The sequence below is a fragment of the Culex pipiens genome, chromosome 2 (assembly GCF_016801865.2).
Source record: "Culex pipiens pallens isolate TS chromosome 2, TS_CPP_V2, whole genome shotgun sequence".
Lineage (NCBI taxonomy): Eukaryota > Metazoa > Arthropoda > Insecta > Diptera > Culicidae > Culex > Culex pipiens.
Window position 1 is genome coordinate 146622308 of NC_068938.1, and position 18556 is coordinate 146640863.

The 18556-nt window shown below is 41.9% G+C and overlaps 2 protein-coding genes across 3 annotated transcripts; one reads left to right on the top strand and one right to left on the bottom strand.

Moving 5' to 3' along the window:
• The first annotated feature begins 2133 nt into the window (after positions 1-2133).
• On the top strand, positions 2134-4226 carry LOC120414919 (HIG1 domain family member 1A, mitochondrial-like). 2 transcript variants are annotated; one of them, XM_039576251.2, is made up of 3 exons: positions 2134-2292; positions 2603-2953; positions 3845-4226. In XM_039576251.2, the coding sequence occupies exon 2, from the start codon at positions 2635-2637 to the stop codon at positions 2902-2904; it is 270 nt and encodes an 89-aa protein (XP_039432185.1). In that variant the 5' UTR covers positions 2134-2292; positions 2603-2634; the 3' UTR covers positions 2905-2953; positions 3845-4226. The 2 variants fall into 2 exon arrangements, with proteins under 2 accessions (XP_039432185.1, XP_039432186.1); XM_039576252.2 differs by lacking the exon at positions 2134-2292 and having other exon boundaries at positions 2541-2953.
• Positions 4227-13862: 9636 nt separating this feature from the next.
• LOC120414908 (uncharacterized) lies at positions 13863-17146 on the bottom strand. The gene is made up of 4 exons (XM_039576239.2): positions 16621-17146; positions 15461-15660; positions 15136-15397; positions 13863-15070 (listed from the first exon to the last, which is right to left on the bottom strand). Exons 1-4 carry the CDS (start codon positions 16648-16650, stop codon positions 14090-14092), a joined length of 1473 nt encoding a protein of 490 aa, XP_039432173.1. The 5' UTR covers positions 16651-17146; the 3' UTR covers positions 13863-14089.
• Between the last annotated feature and the right edge of the window lie 1410 nt (positions 17147-18556).

Below are 18556 nucleotides of genomic sequence, written 5' to 3' on the forward strand. Positions count from 1 at the left end.
TAAACAAACTCGCACTTTTTCGTGTTTGACAGTTTGCCAAACTCGTAGACTAGGCAAAATGTATGCAGGTTGACGTTTGTACAAACAAAGCTGCCAAACTGTCAAAAAGTGTTGTTTGCCGTAGTTAAATAGCTACTTCAGTAGACTCCATCAATCCGGTTCCAGCATGAAATCAATCCTCTCGTTGCACGGCTTCCGTCGGCGGTCACTGTGTCAAGCAGGTCAAGTTCATGGGATTCTCCACTTGCGCTGTATCAAGGCAACCTTGGATGGGGTGATGTGTCACGTGCGTGTTTCGAGGGAAATTATCGGAACTCTTTGGATCACGCCGATGGCTGCAGCAAGGCGATGGCTTATCTTGTGCGCTGTTTAACATCGTCCTTGAGGGCATTATCCGAAGATCGGGCATCGAAACGAGAGGCGCGATTATGAACAAGTTCTACCAGTTGCTTGCTTTTGCCGATGACATTGACATTGTGGCGAGAAACTTGGAGACGGTGTAAGATATCTACACCCGACAGAAGGCACAAGAAAGGCGTGTAGGACTTGGCATGAATACGGCAAAGAAGAGCAAGGGGTTCAAAGGACGTCGGCCCCCAAGTCTCACCCCGCTAACTGTGGATGGTGATGAGTTGGAGGAGGTGAGCGAGTACGTGTACTTGGGATCGCTCGTAACCGCCGACAACGACACCAGCAAAGAGATCCGGACTCGTATTTTTGCTGGAAATCGTGCGTACTTCGGATTGCGGAAGACCCTCACTTCGGATCGAGTGCGACACCACACGAAGCTGACGATGTTCAAAACACTGATTAGACCGGTAGTCCTCTATAGCCACGAGACCTGGACGATGCGGCAGGAGGACGAATGTGCCCTTGGAGTTTTCGAACGGAAGGTGCTACGAACGATCTACGGTGGAGTGCAGGTGTCTGAAGGAGTGTGGCGTAGACGCATGAACCACGAACTGCGCGCGTTTCTTGAAGAACTGACCACTGCCGCCCAGGCGGGGATCGGGAGGCTCAGGTGGGCCGGCCATGTCGCCCGAATGGACGAGAGCCAGCCTGTCAGATTGCTTTTTGAACGTGCCAAATCGGGTGGCAGCACAGGCAGAAGAGCAGGCAAAACAGCGCGTACGGTGGGCAGATCAAGTGAATGGTGATATCCGGAAGATCTGTAATCTGGGAAATTGGAGAGTAGCAGCCCAAGACCGAGAAAAATGGAAGTGTCTTCTTGCTACAGCACTCGTGTGCTATGCTGATTGGTATGGTATGGTATGGAAACTGAGGAAGATCGTGACAAAAAAGGATATTTTGTGCTGGTATCACCTTGTATAACGAAGCTGGCCCCAAAGACATCGCATCAAAAAAGGTATTGTGCTAGAATTAAGCGATAATTATCTCCTCCAAAACAATATGTATTTTTTAAAGATTTTTTGCTAAATACAAAAATTGACAAGTTAACATTTTGCGTCCAAGCATTATTTTATAAAATTCAATTAAAAAGCATTTTTAAATTTTTTGTTGTGGTGCAAGTTGCAAAGAACAATTATTTTAACGAACAAACATGGAAACAAATCCAAACTGAACCAAACAGACCAAGGTTTCATGTGCTCGCAAGCTTTGTTATTGGTATTTGGTCTTTTATTATTATGTAGTTTTGCAAAAGTGGTATGATATCGCATCTGAACCACATTGAAACTTAAATTTTATAAAATGCAATTTTCATTTAGAAAATCACATTGATTTTTTTAAATGAGGTGAAAATCTAGTTTATTAAGACCACTTAGAATCGGTCAACGATGTACGAAAAAGAACTTGAAATAAGTAGAGGTTAAATCACGCACCATTAAAGTCTTCGAACGCCTAGAGCCGATTTGATTTGATTTTTAAAGAAAACCAACTTTATTTGATAAGGTCTAATCAACGACGTCTAACATGGTCTAACTAAAAAATAGTCAGACATAAATTCAAACCCCTAATATCTGGCCTCCCTGCCTTAATTCTGTCACTATCGACGCGTCTCTCACAGCTGATTTTATGAGAGAGAATCGTAAACCCGAGAGAAAGAGTGCCCATCAAGCATTCGCACACACGCGGTTCCCCGTTTCGTCTTGCGCTACTCTGGTCCCACCCTCTCAAACCCATCGAAAGGTAGCATAGCTGTCAGTGTCAGAGCGCCAAGAAGAAGGAAAAGTTTTGCTTTCCCATTCGAATTGCATCACTTTTCGCGCTGCAAGTAGGCCCATCCATCTCCGGAACGGACTTCTTTGATCGGAGGAGCGTGCCACTCGTCAGGTAAGCTGCTGGGACCTCCTAGTAAGTAAGGGAAGATCTAGTTCTAGGTCAGCAGGTTGCTTTAATTAGTGATGTAACGTCCCTGAAATCCATCGGGGTTTGTTGGGCGGTGATCTGTTGACCTTGAACGGGGGCAAGACGCGTGGACTACGAGGGGTGTCACGCGTTCGGTGTATGTGTGTCGTCACACGGTTTATGCTCAGGTGGAAGGGGTGCTTACCTTCTTGCGGATCTTTGCTTCAAACCGGAGCATCATTCCGTCGTAGATCCTCGTACTGATCGGTTGCGACTTTTTGTGTAATCGTTCTAGTTACGTTCAACAGCTAACCAAAGTTAAGCAAGATGGGTAGTCCACATATGGAGGAAGGCAGTGGTGACAAGTTGGCCCGTAAGGCCCGTGAATCCCCGTTCATGCCCATTGGATTGGCCGGACTGGCCATTGTTTGTGGGATTGGTGCGTACAAGTACAAGAACCGTGGTGCCATGTCAACGTCGGTGTTCCTGATGCAGCTGCGAGTGGCCGCCCAGGGGACGGTGGTGGGAGCGCTCTCGCTGGGCTTGGCGTACACGATGGCCAACGAGTACATCTTCAACAAGAAGGAGGACAAATAGGATGCCGGATGTCTGTGGGAGTGCAGATTAGGAATTAAGTCATTGATAGGTGAGTGTGTTTATGGCTACGTTTTTGTGATTGATAGGGGACTTTTTTTTAGCTTTTTGGAATGATGGCACTGATAAGAGTTGCACGTCAATGCAACGAGCGGTTTAGTTTCGACATTTAATCCGGTCAATGATGAAATAAATAGCGAATTTATTTCACATTTTCGGTTTAATTTGCTTAAAACTTTCTACGATCGCGTCATTTTTTGGCTGCACTTCGAAGCCTTTGTGCTCTCTTATGCTAACTAGATCGGAAAACCAGGTACAGGAGAGCACATATGCATCGACTTACTGATTTTTTAGTTGAACCAATCAATCTTTTACTTAATCCACATACAAATCATAAGTCAGGATGAAAATTTCGAAAAACTTATCGATCGTTAGAATTGGCTTAATTAATTAATTTTTAAGGTCAGATATTGCTATTGTCTTTGCAAGCAGAACATAACCAAACTTTTTGGCACCCTCAGCAAACGTCAAATCAATACAAAGCACTTTTGTATGGTTTGACGTTTGCGGAGGGTACCAAAAAAAGGTAAACAAATCACTTCCTGTTCCTGTATGAAAATAAAAAATGAAGAAAGCACCTTATGCTAGATTAAGTAACGTTTTTGAAAACAAAACGCAAACTAAAATATAGGAAAATAAAACACAAAACATCCCAAAAATATTCAAACCCCAAAATAACTGTCTAGCAAGAGTCAAATTTCAAAATATTGCGAAATCAAGGTCATATACTGAAAAAAGATGTGAAAATTGGTTTAACAAACGAGAAGCATTCAGAATATTATTTTTTTTGCATTGACTATAACTGCATGTCATGCCATCCTTGCAGAAAAAAAAATCCGTTCCATTCAACAGTTTCTTCTCTTCTTCCCCCTCTCAATTTCAGCTGTAAATAAGTATTAATCGCCCATGTTAGCAGAATTTCATATATTTATTGTCGCTTAAATCGACGCCCGACGATCGTTCCGGCTTTCCGGCCGTCGCCCTTTGGAAAGCCACCGGGACTGGATCAAACCTCGAAGGATGCTCCGAAAACGACCTATGGCCGGACTGTCCGCAAAATCTCAACCTCGCTGTGATTGGTTTGTTGGCAACAAAAACGGGATTAGTGTGGTGCGAAACTTGCGGAATGGCAAGCGAAAAGTGAAACGAAAATAATTGCGCGAGCGGAAAGGAAGTCGACGGAAGAGTCACGATGATTCAGCAGAAAATGTTTCGTTCTGTGTACATAAAAGTTTCATGTTGACCTCACGATGAGTGGACGGAAAGTCGTGAGTCGTGTTAGTGCATCAATTAGCGCTTAATATATTTTATCGATATTATAAATGTGACAAAGAGTGAAGCTAAACATCTGAATGAAAAAGATCAACAATAAAACCAGACAGAAAAGTCCTATCTAAACAAGCACAATCAAACGAATATTGTTTTATGACTCTTTCAGGGAGAATGAGTTCGACCCTTGGCTAACCTCCGTCCCCAAAAGTGAGAAGCGTTGTAGTGTGCGCGCGTAGTCACGAATCAGCTGGCAACAGAGACGACGCCAACATGCGCACGTCGTCACGTCAGCAGCGTGTCTACGTGATGATCAAGCGTCCTGCGTCGCCCTCTGAACGCTCAGACTGATCGCTGCTTGGCAAATTTTCCGTCGATCGATGGAATACACTTACATCTACACAGTTTGGCATCATGTATTTTTAGCGACCAAAGGCACGTGCTCGATCGGTGACGTCGTGGTGGCGTTTTAGTGTTTGTGGTAGTAAAACACTATGACGACCAACTTGGTCCTCTCTTGAGTAAATTTGAAATGAGTCCCTGGCGCTGAGCTCGTGTTGCTGTTATGTTGTTGTGGTTTGTGATGCCAACGCGTTACCAAGTTTAGTAGTTCTCCGTGAAAGTAACATAGTAGATCAAAATACTTATCTTTCGAGAGACAGCCCTTACAGTATGCACACGTTGTAACGACTCTTGTAAGAAATGCCAAGAAATGACTTCTGTTTTTTAAGGAACTTGGAATCGAATGGTTACATCAGATTTAAGATAAAATATATTTGGGTACATTTCGCGCATTGAAAAAAATAACATAAAAAAATTAACTCTTTGGTTCTACAATAATCCAAAAGCTATATTATAGGAAGAATTTGAAATTAGTAACACTGACGAACTGACGTGCCACCACATACATATTCGCAATTCGCAATTCGCAATTTTCAGTGTAAGAACGGGCCTTGACCGATCTTATGCACTAGGTTCCCGACGAACACGCACTGCCCTTACACCTACATCTCACCCTTGCTCTGAGTCAGTACGAGCAGCACGCTAGAACACGCTTTGAGTGTTCGTGCCAGGCATGCACACCTTCTTTTCCGGTTACGCATTTTAACTCGGCCGGGGGTGGTACATTACGTAGGGTTTGATGTAAGTATAAGCGCCTAACCATTTATAGTGTGCCTATCAATTTTCATTAAAGCAAGTACTGTTTTATTTTTAGTTTGAATTCAAAAACTAGTTGTTATTTTACTGGGTGTTGTTTTTCTCCTGAAATCTTTCCTAGTGTTGAGTCGTGTTTATCTGTTGCTATTTCTTTTGTCGCGGTGTTTTGTTACAATATTTTTTTCCTAAGCATTTTAGAAAAGTTTTTCAAAAGTACAATAGTAATATTTGTGTTAATCCTTTAATCATTCCATAAATTGAGTAAGGGCTCGAACCTCACTTGCTTAAGAAAAAGGTGAAGTTTCAAAACAATGGACAGTGAAGGAAATATACTATGTAAAGAATCAATAGTAAAAGAAAGATAGTAATTTATGAAGTAGATAAAGAAATTAACAATAGTTAATAAATAGACGTAACAAACAAGCTTAGATTGTATTAAGGGCAATTTACAGGGAAGATGAGAAATTATTCAAATAGATAAATAAAGAAAAGGCACATGATAAACAAAATTGACATCGCTGCCAAATTAAGGGAAAGCAGACAGTTTGTTACAGCAGAAACAATTGGTAAAATAGAGTGGAAAAGCGTTGAGAAATAAGATAATCAAATAAGTAAAATCGAAATCAAATAGAGGATAGTAAACAGAAGCCGTTTTAGAAAATCAGTGAAACAAAATAAACAGAAGATAGCTGTTAGCTGAAATGGAAAGAGGAGAAACCCCGTTCTGCGATGCTCAGGTACATCCACAGCAGTTGACTCAACATACTGCGAATCAAAACAATACCGTCTACAATCACAAATTACTTCCCTTTCCCACATTGACGCGCCCCTTTCTTCTAGCCGTCTCGACTCTGACCCTCGCTGGTCAAAGGTTTACGATCCGTTTCCACAGGCCACCAGCTAGGTCATCATGAAAACCAAGCCAACGTGGAGGTAAGAAAATAGGACACTTGCAAGGAACCAGAGCTATACTGTCCTGATCAAGAATGATCTAACAGGACTACGGACGTAGTCAGTGACGCTCCTTCCAGGATGTTCCTCGCCTAAGCGTCAACTGAAGAGGTATTACCAGTATCATTCGCCCTTGGCCTGCACGTGCCACCACATACATATTCTTGAGAAAATTCTGACCGCAAACTTTCCAGCGAACACCAACTCTATCTACCTTCAGGTTCCCACACGTGTTTTCGATATTGCGACTTTGCTTCAATTTGTAATCTGCGTCGTTTCAAAAAAGTATTCGCTCAGAACGATTTTGAAGCGCGCTGTTCGTTTCGGCGAAAGCGTGTGTCAGTTTATGCTGATTTCAACAATACATTGCATGTAAACATTGGCGCGGAGCGAGATAAGAGAGTTAGTGAAGAGAGGAAAGAGAGAAAAATCGGTTGACAGATTGTTCGCTAGAAGCAAAAACGCCAAACAAGAAGAAGACAACTGCGGTCAAAAGTGGTTTGCTCGTGGCACGTCAGTTCGTCAGTGTTAGTAATCTGCCCACCATTGAAAAAACGGCTAATACACTCAACCCCTGGTGGTTGGTAACTTTTTCGTTTGACACTTTTTTAGTTTGTACCCCGTTGGTTGGTCAAAGTCAAACTAAAAAGTGACGAACTGTCACTGTTTACACGGCACTCACGCACACTATCAAAACAAACGAACTTCATGTAAAAGGGGTGTCAAACTAAAAAGTGACCCCGTTCGTTTGACAACAGTTGGTGTCAAACCATCGGGGTTTGAGTGTATCCACATTTGGAAAAAAACGAGATATTAGTACCAGGTGGTAGAGGATGTTCCAACGCATCTCCTGAAACTTAAATTTCACTGAAATAATGTTTAGACTTGGCTGCCGATGCGAAAAACCAAACGGCTAGTATGCCACTCTTATGGGAAACTGCCTTGACGGAGATTTGGTGACAAACACTGAAACACGTTTTTCTCGGATTACTTGATTTGGCATAATAGCCGAATTTTCAATTATGGGCAGTAATGTAAAATTTGAGCAAATTTTCGATGCTTAACTGCTCATATCCATCACAAACATGGGTAATTGCAAATTTTATTGCAAGTTTTTGTCCCTCCTTCAAAATAACCCAAAAAATCATGGGGCCAAAAATAATGATTGCTGAAATCTAAAATATTAACTGAAAAAACTTGTTCAATTGATTGTAAACTATTTAAAATTCATTCCATAACGTTTATTTTGTATTTGAGTTAGTTTTTCACGGGTTTGTCAAAGGTAGTATCGAAGTGCTCCGATTTGGATGAAACTTTAGTTTGTTTGTCTATACATGAGATGAACTAATGTCAAATATGAGTCCTCTAAGCAAAGGGAAGCGGGGTAAAATGGTCACTGAAGTGTAATGTCCAAAATACATCAAAAATCTTACAATTGCTCGCATTTGCGTAAAACTTGATCAATTCCAATTCTCTTAGTGGAATTCGAAATTTCAATCCAAATATCTTTTTGCAACAGTCTCCAACACCCATACTCTTTTAGGTCAAAAGTTAGGGAATTTCATGGACTATAAGTTCATAAGTTAACTTTTTGGTCAATCGCAGTTTTTCTCACAGTTTTACGGAGCACCTCGACACGATCTCTAGAACAGACCGAGCACAATCTACCAAAACTGCATCTTAAACAAATAGGAAACTTTTATATTTTTTGCAAATTTTGAATTTTGGATCCACTGATTGGAAAAACACAACTCACTAACCTGCTTCGTGGCTTAATGGTTGCGGCTTTTGTCTCATAAGCAGAAGGTTCAGGGATCAAGTCCGGTCGGTACCCTCGAAATTTGGAATCAAGAATTTGAACAGGTGGGATTCGAAGTCACACCGTTTGCAAGTATGCAAGTAGTAGGGGAAATATGCCCATTTTAAGCCTAATAAGCGGTCGTGTTTGAATGATGCTGGATAATCTGGATTGTTCCTTGAAATTCACTAAAACCAAGTACACCAACGAGTAGAGCAACTTTTTGTGAACATTTCTGTTTATTTTCACTTTTATTAAAAGTTATGCTATTCCTTTTACAAGCATTTAAAAAAAATATTTCAAAAATGCATTCTAATCAGTCGAGTGCATTGGGCCACGCCCATTTTTCTTTTTTCAGCTTAGTTCTTTTTTTTCTTCCAGCGCTCTCTTGGGTCTGCTTAGTGCTGCCAAAATTGATGAAATTTTAAGCGAACACTCATGAAAAGTAGCTTTATAGCGAAAGTTTCCTGGCAGCACTTGCTCACTCCAACAGGCGCTGCACCAGCATGTTGGTGGTGTTGGTGGCCACCTTTGTTCTTTATTTGCCTTCGCTCCTCGCTCGGTTTTCTTCAGCCTTCGATTGGAATGGGTATTCAAAATTCAAACGTCAGAAGACTTAGCGCGTTTGTTTTTTTGATGGTGCTTGCTAATTATTTACATTTTTCGGGATTATTTTTCAAGTGAGTGACTAACTTATGTGCAAAAGAACATGTTGCCGGTAGTTGGAAGCAATTTTATATCTTAAGGGCTTTGAAATCGTTAGCGCAAGTGAAAAGATATTGATGGCGACTTTCGTTAAGCAGGTAACCTCTCATCTTGCGTGTGGATGTGTGTGCCACCAAAATGATGAGAAATGGTCTCGCGGAATAGAAATTATGACCAAAAGTGCATTAAATTTGATCTTTTTGGCCAGTAAAAATGGCATAAATTTGCGTGCTTACTCGAGGCGGTGCTGTTGCTGGTAAGTTTATAGCCTAAATAATATTTTTGGAGCTTTAATCGAGCATCAAACTCTCCATATGACGAAGATAGAAAGGGTATATTTCCCCTATCCAACGCGTTAGATTGGTGGTCTGGGACGCTAAGCAGTGAGCCACCAGAAGGTTTACACACTAGGAGTGAACGGAAGATGACAAATTTGATGGAAATAGGACCTCGCATTGAACTTGAAGTATGGATTACTTTTTCAAAACAACAAACGCGTTTCCTATGCACATAGGACTTTTTGAAAAAGTTGGCGAGAAGTCTTGTACGCCCGGAGTTCGAAATCTGGACTTTTTTTTTATTAGGTCCTATAAACAAATGTAAACATTGAGCGTATCCCGCTTACTCCGATGGACTTTGACATAACGTGTGAAAGGGATACACTCAATGTTTACATTATTGTTTATAGGACCTAATCAAAAAATGTTTAGAACTTGCGTTAACTTGCCAAACATGTGAGGAGTTAATATAAACGAAAAAAAACCTCCAGAACACAAGGAAATAAAATGAACAAAATAGGTAGTCGGTGAGGGCATGTTTCATGTTGAATGTTGCCGTGGCATCCAGCTTTTCCTTGTAGATTTCAAAGGCCGGAAGCGCGAGAGAGCTCGCGATCATCAAGTAAGTGCAGAGCATTTTGGTCCGAGGAAACCTCCAAATGATCATCATTATAGCTGCACAAACTAGGAACAGCTGGAAATCCACACCCAAATACCAGCACTGAAATACAGAGATCTAGTTAGCATTGCCGAAGCACTACGCCTACAGTTATGTAGATACGCACCGGTTCATTCGCGTGAACATAGTTGTTGATGAACAGCAGGTTCGTCCACCAGTGACGATCGCAGTAGTCTTGGTGTTTGAAGCCAACCGGCGTCAACTTGGTGCGCGGGAAAAGCGTCGCCTGGTAGCAGATGACGAACGCGTACGCTGGAACTAAATTCGCCAATCGGCGAAAGATTTTCTTCAGCACGAAACCTACTTGGATGCGTCCGACGGATTTGTCTATGGCGGAAAGGAAGCTATCGGCCTGGACCATTCCGGCCACGGTGAAGAACATCGAGATCACATGTGTGTTGAGCGAGTTGATCAATGGGAAAAAGAAGCTGTCGTTTTGCTATGGAAATGAAGAACTGGCTGATCATGAAATGGCTATCGAGAATTTGAAGTACTCTTACCAATTCAATGTTCTCGGGGTTCGTTAGAGGTGTCCTCAAGACGGCCGTATTTGCGTGAGCTACCAGTACCAACACCGTCAAGATGATCCGGATTCCTTCCAGGAAGGGTAGATTTGGAGGTTGATCTGATGTGTTCAACAATCGGGCCATATTTCGTTTTAAAGAGAATGCTTCTATCAACGGGCTTGATCGGCTTACGCTGTGCTTGGAAATGGTTGCAAATCCAACTAAAATGGTGACTATTGTAACCAATGCTATTTAGGCCATTTCCGATAATTCTGTTAAATTTAATAAGAATTTTAATTTTCTAACATTTTCAATACCATCAAACTTGCATACTCAACGGTTGTTCCAAACTTTCATAAGTCACGCAATTCTTAATCGACACAGAAGCTTGGAGATTGTGTGTCCGCTGAAGCGATTCTTTTGCACAAAAACTCAAATAGTCGACTCGCTGACTATCTTCGTTGACTGTTAAATCACTCATTTGAAACATGCCATTTCTGCGCTTGATACAATCATGAAGGCATATTCCACGCTCGAGATGATCGCGAGGAAAGTTTAGGCTGCTGGATGAAATCACCTAAAAAAAGTTTAAATTACTCAATTGTTTCAAACTTTGTACATTTGGCACCAACACTGATATTCTGCCACATTTCTGAAGTAGAATCTGGTTGGATAACGGTTCCCACTACACAATACTGGAATTTGGGATTTTCCCTTCGACACTTGTTGAAGTCATCATATTATCCGCGCACCACCAAACCGAAGTGCGCATCTCTTCTGTTGCGCGGAAAATCTGTTGCGCCGTACAAAATTGAGTGGTTTGTCGTAAGCGTGTACATCATCCTGTGGCGCAACAGGCTTTGACAGGTTGCGCTCGTACTTTGATCTTTGTCAGCCTTCACAATATTCGTAAAGTTTGGGAAAGTTCAACGTTTCAATTTCTAGAAATTGATTTGGTTATAAGCGTTGTTTCAAGATTTTCAGCTGCAGCTTCACTTACCCCTAAAATGACCCCTTTTGGCAAGCAATATTGACGTCAAATCACACACAATGTTGCGACCCATCCGGAAACAGAAAGAATTTTAAACTTTCGCTGCATTTCACAGCACAATTAAACTTGATTTTTCCCAGAGACACGTGAACCACTCGGATGGCCACCGACGAATGAGCAAACCCAATGCGTGAACAACAACCAATTTTCGGGGAAAACGAGTGTGAGGTCGTGTTTCGTTGGGCATATCACTCGGAGGGGTTCGAAATGGTTCAAATCTTTTTATTATTGTTTAACTTTCTTTAGGGGAAATAAACCCTTTCTTGTCCCATTTCTATCATCGGTCTATCATCACATTGCACAGTGGTCCAGATGGCAAAATTAAGTGGAAAACGGATTTTCCGAAAAATGGGGAAGTTTTGGAGCTTTGGTGTCTTCAGAAGAGTTGTTGCAAATGGAAAGGGGCAACTTTTGGTTTGGTTGAAAATTAGGGTGGTTCACTATTAGGGTGATTTTGAAAATCTAACTTTTCAGGAATATTTTTGAGAATTTTTTTGTCTTCTAGAAAGTTGTTGGGCTTGCCAATCCAAGCAACTTTGTCGAAGACACCAATTTATCTCGTAATCTACGCCTTCTACGACCAAATTAATAAAAAGCATTTAAGCAAACCTTGAGGCTATCCGGATTTGATCTGACCTCAAAAACCATCGACCTCTATCTTGTTACGGTGGTAGACCCATCGGTCGTAACTCCCGGGACTCTACAGAAGACCCAGAACTTCACCACACATCGGTAGACTAGTCCCTGAACCTCCCTGAGGCTACCTGGATATGATCTGAGGTCAAAAACCTCCGACCTCTGTCTTGTTACGGCGGTAGACCCATCGGCCGTAACTCCCGGGACTCTACAGAAGACCTAGAACATCACCACATATCGGTAGACTAGTCCCTGAACCTCCCTGAGGCTATCCGGATATGATCTGAGGTCAAAAACCATTGACCTCTATTGTTACGGCGGTAGACCCATCGGTCATAACTCCCGGGCTCTACAGAAGACCCAGAACATCACCACATATCGGTAGACTAGTCCCTGAACCTCCCTGAGGCTATCTAGATATGATCTGAGGTCAAAAACCTCCGACCTCTATCTTGTTACGGCGGTAGACCCATCGGTCGTAACTCCCGGGACTCTACAGAAGACCCACAACATCACCACACATCGGTAGACTAGTCCCTTAACCTCCCTGAGGCTACCTGGATATGATCTGAGGTCAAAAACCACAGTCACAATCGCCTACCTCATACTTGTACGGCGGTGAACACATAGGCCTTAACTTGAGGAAGTTTCGGATGACCTAGAACATCGTAAACCTTGTAAATTTGGTGTAGCTGTATAGCTGACATCATAACGATTCCAAAACACTATAAATTTACATAGTTAAGATGATTTTTTAGAACAATATAGGCCATGTCTCCCATATAGCCAAAATCCCATAAGCCCTGTACCTCGCATATGCGTGCTTCGCATAAGAAACCCCCATATGAGTTGCATATGCGAGGTTTAACTGTATTTTGAAAACTAATGATTGCAAAACAACTGGGCAGGTGTAAAATGCGCTTTAAAACACTTTTTTCATTGAAATGTTGAGACCTTGTTATTTAAATTTTTATATTTTTTTATTTGTTTGTTAACTCAAAAACGATGAAAATGCATATGGGACATTTCTGCGATCAGGGGCAGTCTATTAATTTAACAACTGACCAGACCATTACAATAACAACAATCATGCAAATTGTTATTGAGATGTTATTCCCGTCTGTTCTGGAAATCGTTTTTATAGAAAATTTCTTCGAAAAAGTCGCTAAAAACAGATGGATTTATGTTGATATCCATCAAATATCTTATAAATATGATTTGTCAGACTCTAACTTACATATCTGACCAATATTTGACTTTCAAAAAAAAGTTTGAAAACCAAAATCAAAGGGTTTCAAGCTTTACTTTGAATTACCTCAAAATCAAAGTTGGAAGAACTAAGACGACCGAATATAAACCTTTTTTTTGTACTACATATTTTGTCATGAAAACACAGCAACATATTGCACGGAAACAAATTTAAGCATTAATCAAGGCAAAACCTCGCTTATTTCATTATAAAGATGTTTATTTTCCAAAAGGCTCCCAACATTTTTTTTCAATCCTCTTCCAGATAACACCAAGACATTTTGAATCAATCACATTGTAGAGAACAGTTTTCTGAACAAGTTGCCTAGTTGACTATCAATTTTTGTTCAATATAGGCAGAGATATGCTCCCAGTCCCCAAGTCCCATACTAACCTTCAGATAATTGAATTTCAGATAATCGAAATATATCGTAACTTCAAACAACTCAATAGCGATGTATGGGACCCTAAACCGGGTCAAATGCGACCGGTTTTGCTTTAACTGTTTCAGTCAATGCAAAGAAAACCCTATTTTACCACCATACAGAAAAATAAACAGATAATTTGAAAGATCCTCATGGCAATATGATATTTCCACTAGTCATTGAGACACGTTCCACGCTTTATCCTTATGGCAATGTATTTCATCGTTCGTTCGCATTAAAATCAAAATAAAATACGTATATAAACGAGCGACAGCAAAAGAGTGAGACTCAACATCTGGGAAGTGACTTTTTCTAAAAATATTTGTATAAATCTTGTTTATCTTTCCTCAACATACGACTAAATTGTGCTATTCCTCCGGACGTTCGCGCCGCGCTCAGAATGTGCAAACTCATGGCATCATCATCATTGCATCGCTTTCGGGTTCGTCGTGACCGTTGAACTGCTGCCAGCGGCGCCCTCAACTTTGCTGTCCTTGTCGGTGTTCCGTTTGTACACGTGGTTGCTGGCCGGGATCTGCACGTAGTCGTAGTCGTACGCAGCAGGTTGGCTGCCCTGTTGAGCCGGGGCGACCTGGGTGTATATCTGCTGCTGCTGCTGATGATGGGGAGCTACCACCCGGTTGTCGTAGATTGTGGTTCTTCGGGCGGTTGGGGAAGGGATCGGGGTTACGTTGATGTCCCGGTAGATGGGGAGGCCGGAGGGTCGGGCTGTTGTTACGACTACGGGGATGAGGCCGGCTTGGGCCAGGGTGTTGGACTGGATCTGGGCGGGGTTCGGGGTGGACGAGACGTAGGCCACGTTTCCGGCGGGTTGATAGGACAGGTAGGCCCCGGGGTGTTGAGCTGGGGCGAGGGTTGACTGGATGATGGTCTTGGCGTGGGGAGCGGTGTTGTAGCTGTGGATCTTGACGTCGTCAACGCGTAGCCGGGAAGGGTAGTACGGGGCGGGGATCTGAGTTGGGGTTGCTTGCGCGTAGTAGACTGTTTGCTGAGGTCGTTGCTGTTGGTAGTGCTGGAATTGCTGCTGGCGTTGTTGTTGCTGTAGATTGCGGTAGTAGTTGTAGATGGGTTGGGCCGACTGTAGCGGAGATGCCACGGGGACAGCTGTGACGGGGACCTGTCGGACAACGTGCGGGGCGGCAGCTGTCACGTGGTTGATGGCATTTGGATGAGGGTCATTCTCGTACGTTACATCCGCCCGGTAACCGTTGTTATCGGCCACGTACTTGACGATCTGCATGCGACCATCGGGCAGCTGAACCTTGTAGCTACCCTTGACGGCTCCGTCCACCTGCTGCTGCTGGGTGTGGGAGAAATCATCCCCGGACGTGGCGTCCTTCACGGCGTACGAGAAAACGTAGTGCTTTTTGAGATTGGTTGCTTCCTGCCAAGATAAAGAAATCAATTAGTACAAACAGATCAATTCCTCACCACGAACCCCGCAATTACATTGTAGTGATCAATCTCGTTCTCTTCGTAACCGCCGGCACCGCCATGGGCAGCTCCTCCCAGCGGCTGGCCACTTAGAACCCGGGCCGCATGCTTGGCCAACGCTCGGTAGGCCGGCTTGACGATCGGACTGTCCCCGCCGTGGAAGCGTTCGGTTTTGGTGAGTCGTTCCTTGAGTGCAAACTTCTCGTACGGATTGGGCAGGGCCTGCATCGCGGCGGCAGCCCCCGGTCCAAGCCGTGGGAACTGGACGGGACCTTGGCTAAAAAAAACAAAGTGAGAATAATTAGCTTAATCAGTAAATCTTGAGGTGCTGAGGTCGTACTTGAGCAAGTTCTGCATAAATTTCTCGCTGTTGATGATTAGATTCTTGTCGAAGATGCTGACCCCGTCGTACGCATTGTCGTACGGGTGTGGGTTGATGTCACGGGGCCGGAGGAGAGAGGACGGTTCGGGCGTTTCGAGTGCGCTGCTGGTGTATGACGAAAGGATGACGGCGCTGAGCAGGTGGAGGTAGGGCAGTTTCTGGTGAGAAAAGAGGACACTTTTAAAAATGGCAATATACACAGCAAAAAATCAGATGGTAAAATCGCATGCAAAAGCATGCTCATCACCTTCGTCAAAAAAGACACTTAATATTACACGCTGCATGTACAATTTTTGTAAACACAAAAAAAAGTTGCAACCGACGGGACTCAAACCAAGTACCAACAGTTAGGACTGGCGCCTTAGCCTGCTCGGCCGCGAAAAATGTATCAAAATTTTCGTAATTGAAAGACGCAACTTTTGGTACCATAACATCTATGAGTCATCGCTGAAATTTTAAAGTTATCGCAGTTAGTGGAATAAGTTTATTTTTTGCCGATTTCGTCATTTTCCCGTTTTTGCGCGTGGCGCGTCGAAAAACTCAGTTTTTATTTAAAAAAATCATATCTCCGAAACGTACGGTTCGACAGCCAATTTTTTGATATGTTATGTGAAATTTTTCGAGGAATCCGATAAAAATATTTTCAGACATAGGCTCTTTAGTCCAGACACGGTCAAAACGCCATTTTAAGTTTTCATGCGACTTTTTGAAATGTTAAGCTAGATTTTTGAAACTTCTTACTATTTTTCCCAAATAGCCAAACTCATCACCTTTCTTTTGCGTCTAAGACAGCTATAATCGGATGAAATGGCGCGGAGATATGATTTTTTGAAAAAAAAGGTTTTTGCGAAAAATGACGAAAATTGCCATTTTTCGAACCACCCTAGCACGATGTAGGTCACCCTAATGGCCAAACAAAAAAATACGGGTCTAATTATTTTGGCTAAAGAACCCTCAGAAAATTTTTGAGCCCGATCGGAGAACTTTTTTTCGGTTTAGGTTCTTTTCAAATGGAATTGCTGAATAATTAAAATGTACCTTAATGCATTCTTTCCTAAAGATCTATTTAGATTTCTAAACCATTGAACTGCTATTAAATTAAAGACAAAATTACTTACTTTGATCCATGGAACCAATATCACCCGCATGATGATTAACTATGTTGAACCGTGTACACTTCGACTGGACCTTAACAGCTTGGACTCATTTGAATGAACCTATTTCCCTGATAAATTAAACACTTTTGTAGAACAGTCTATTAAATCTGATGTAGATACATATTAAAACACGGCATTATTACACAGAGTCAGTTTGTACATGATACGTCAGTTTCCAACCAACCAACTGCCAACAGTCGACAATTACACCGGCGACCCGCGGGATAATGGCAAAGTGGAATGTTATTGCCTATTTTGCTGCAGTTTCGATCTCCTCCAACACCGGCAACATAATTATTTTTTTCGCTCCATTCTAAGACACAACCCACGCCACCAAGAGACCAAGGGCGCCTTTCCTCATGCCGCAGCGCGAATCGTTTAGCGATCGACGATTGTTCCGCATAGAAACACCGTAGCCAATTGCCGAGCAACAATCATTATCAATGAAACAGATTTTGCACCTGGAGACACAAGTTCGGTGAGCTTTGTGGGGGAGAAAGCGCAGCACCTGTAAGGTGAGTGTAGTGTACATTCACTTCTGGTTTGGGAGGTTTTTGTCGGTGGGCGATTTTGCATGTGCGATTTTCAATGCAGATCTTAACCTTTTACAGCTTTTGGTTTTAGGAGAAAGTGGGGCAAGTGTAACAAGCTAAGGAAATGCTCGTTATAACCCATTAAAAAGTAAAAAAATCTGTCGGATATTATTATAATCATCTTATTCTAAGTCTTGACTAAGACTTTGTTAGAACAAGTTTTTAAAAAATCCAGTTTTTTAATGTAAAAAATTGATTTTAAAATTTTTGATTTTCCGTACGTTCTACTAAACTAGTGGGGCAAGACGAACAACCCGTTGGGGCAAGAGGAACAATGCATGAAAAAACATGTTAATTTGATAACAATTGAACTGTTATCACTTAGATACATCAGATTAGAATGTATTTGAAAAGTTTCTTCCATTTTAGATCAAATAATAATATTTTTCTAAAAATTTTGTCGTTTTTACGAAAAAAAAATATTACTTAGATGATAAATAGTGAATTTTCATAATATCACGATATTTTGTATGGACAATTTTTTTTTAACAATTGTTTATGAATTTTAAAGTACTTTTATGTATTTTTTCCCAATAAAATATGTTCTTGCAGCAATTCGTATTTTTTTTCATACTAAAAATCCATATGGTACACTTGCCCCACCTGAACAAGATTTTTTAAAAGCTCTCAACAAAAATAACCAAAAGTTAAATCATACTTTATAATAGGTGCAAATCATTGGTAGGGACTCTACTGATCTAGGAAAAATAGCATTTTGATAAAATGAGCCTTAAAACGAACCCTAAGCCTTATTTTGTACTTTCCAAATATTATAAGAAAACAAAGGTTTTGAAAAAACTTCATTAAATCTTATGCCCCGTGGCATTTACGTCGTTTTGGCGGTTATGTGGTAGTAGAATCAGCTAATTGCATTGCTAGCAACAATTCCTCATACTGGAAATAATCAAAATTGTAAAAATTACGGCCGTACGAGCGATTGTTCCTCTTGCCCCATATGGTCGTCTTGCCCCACCTTCCCCTATCTGGTAGCTACGAGGGAGGTACACGTACAGGCAATGGTCCATTTTGAATTAGATCGATCTTTTGACTCTGCACAGCAAAAAATCCGATGCAAAAGCATGCACATCATCTTCGTCAAAATAAACACTTAATATTACACACTGCATGTACAATTTTTGCAAACACAAAAAAAAGTTGCAACCAACGGGATTCAAACCCAGCACCAACAGTAAGGACTGGCGCCTTAGCCCGCTCGGCCATCAGACCGATGAATAGCTGTAAGGATAAACGCATATATGAGCTTGACATTCCGGTCAAGTAGGTTTCCCATACTGATGGGCTAC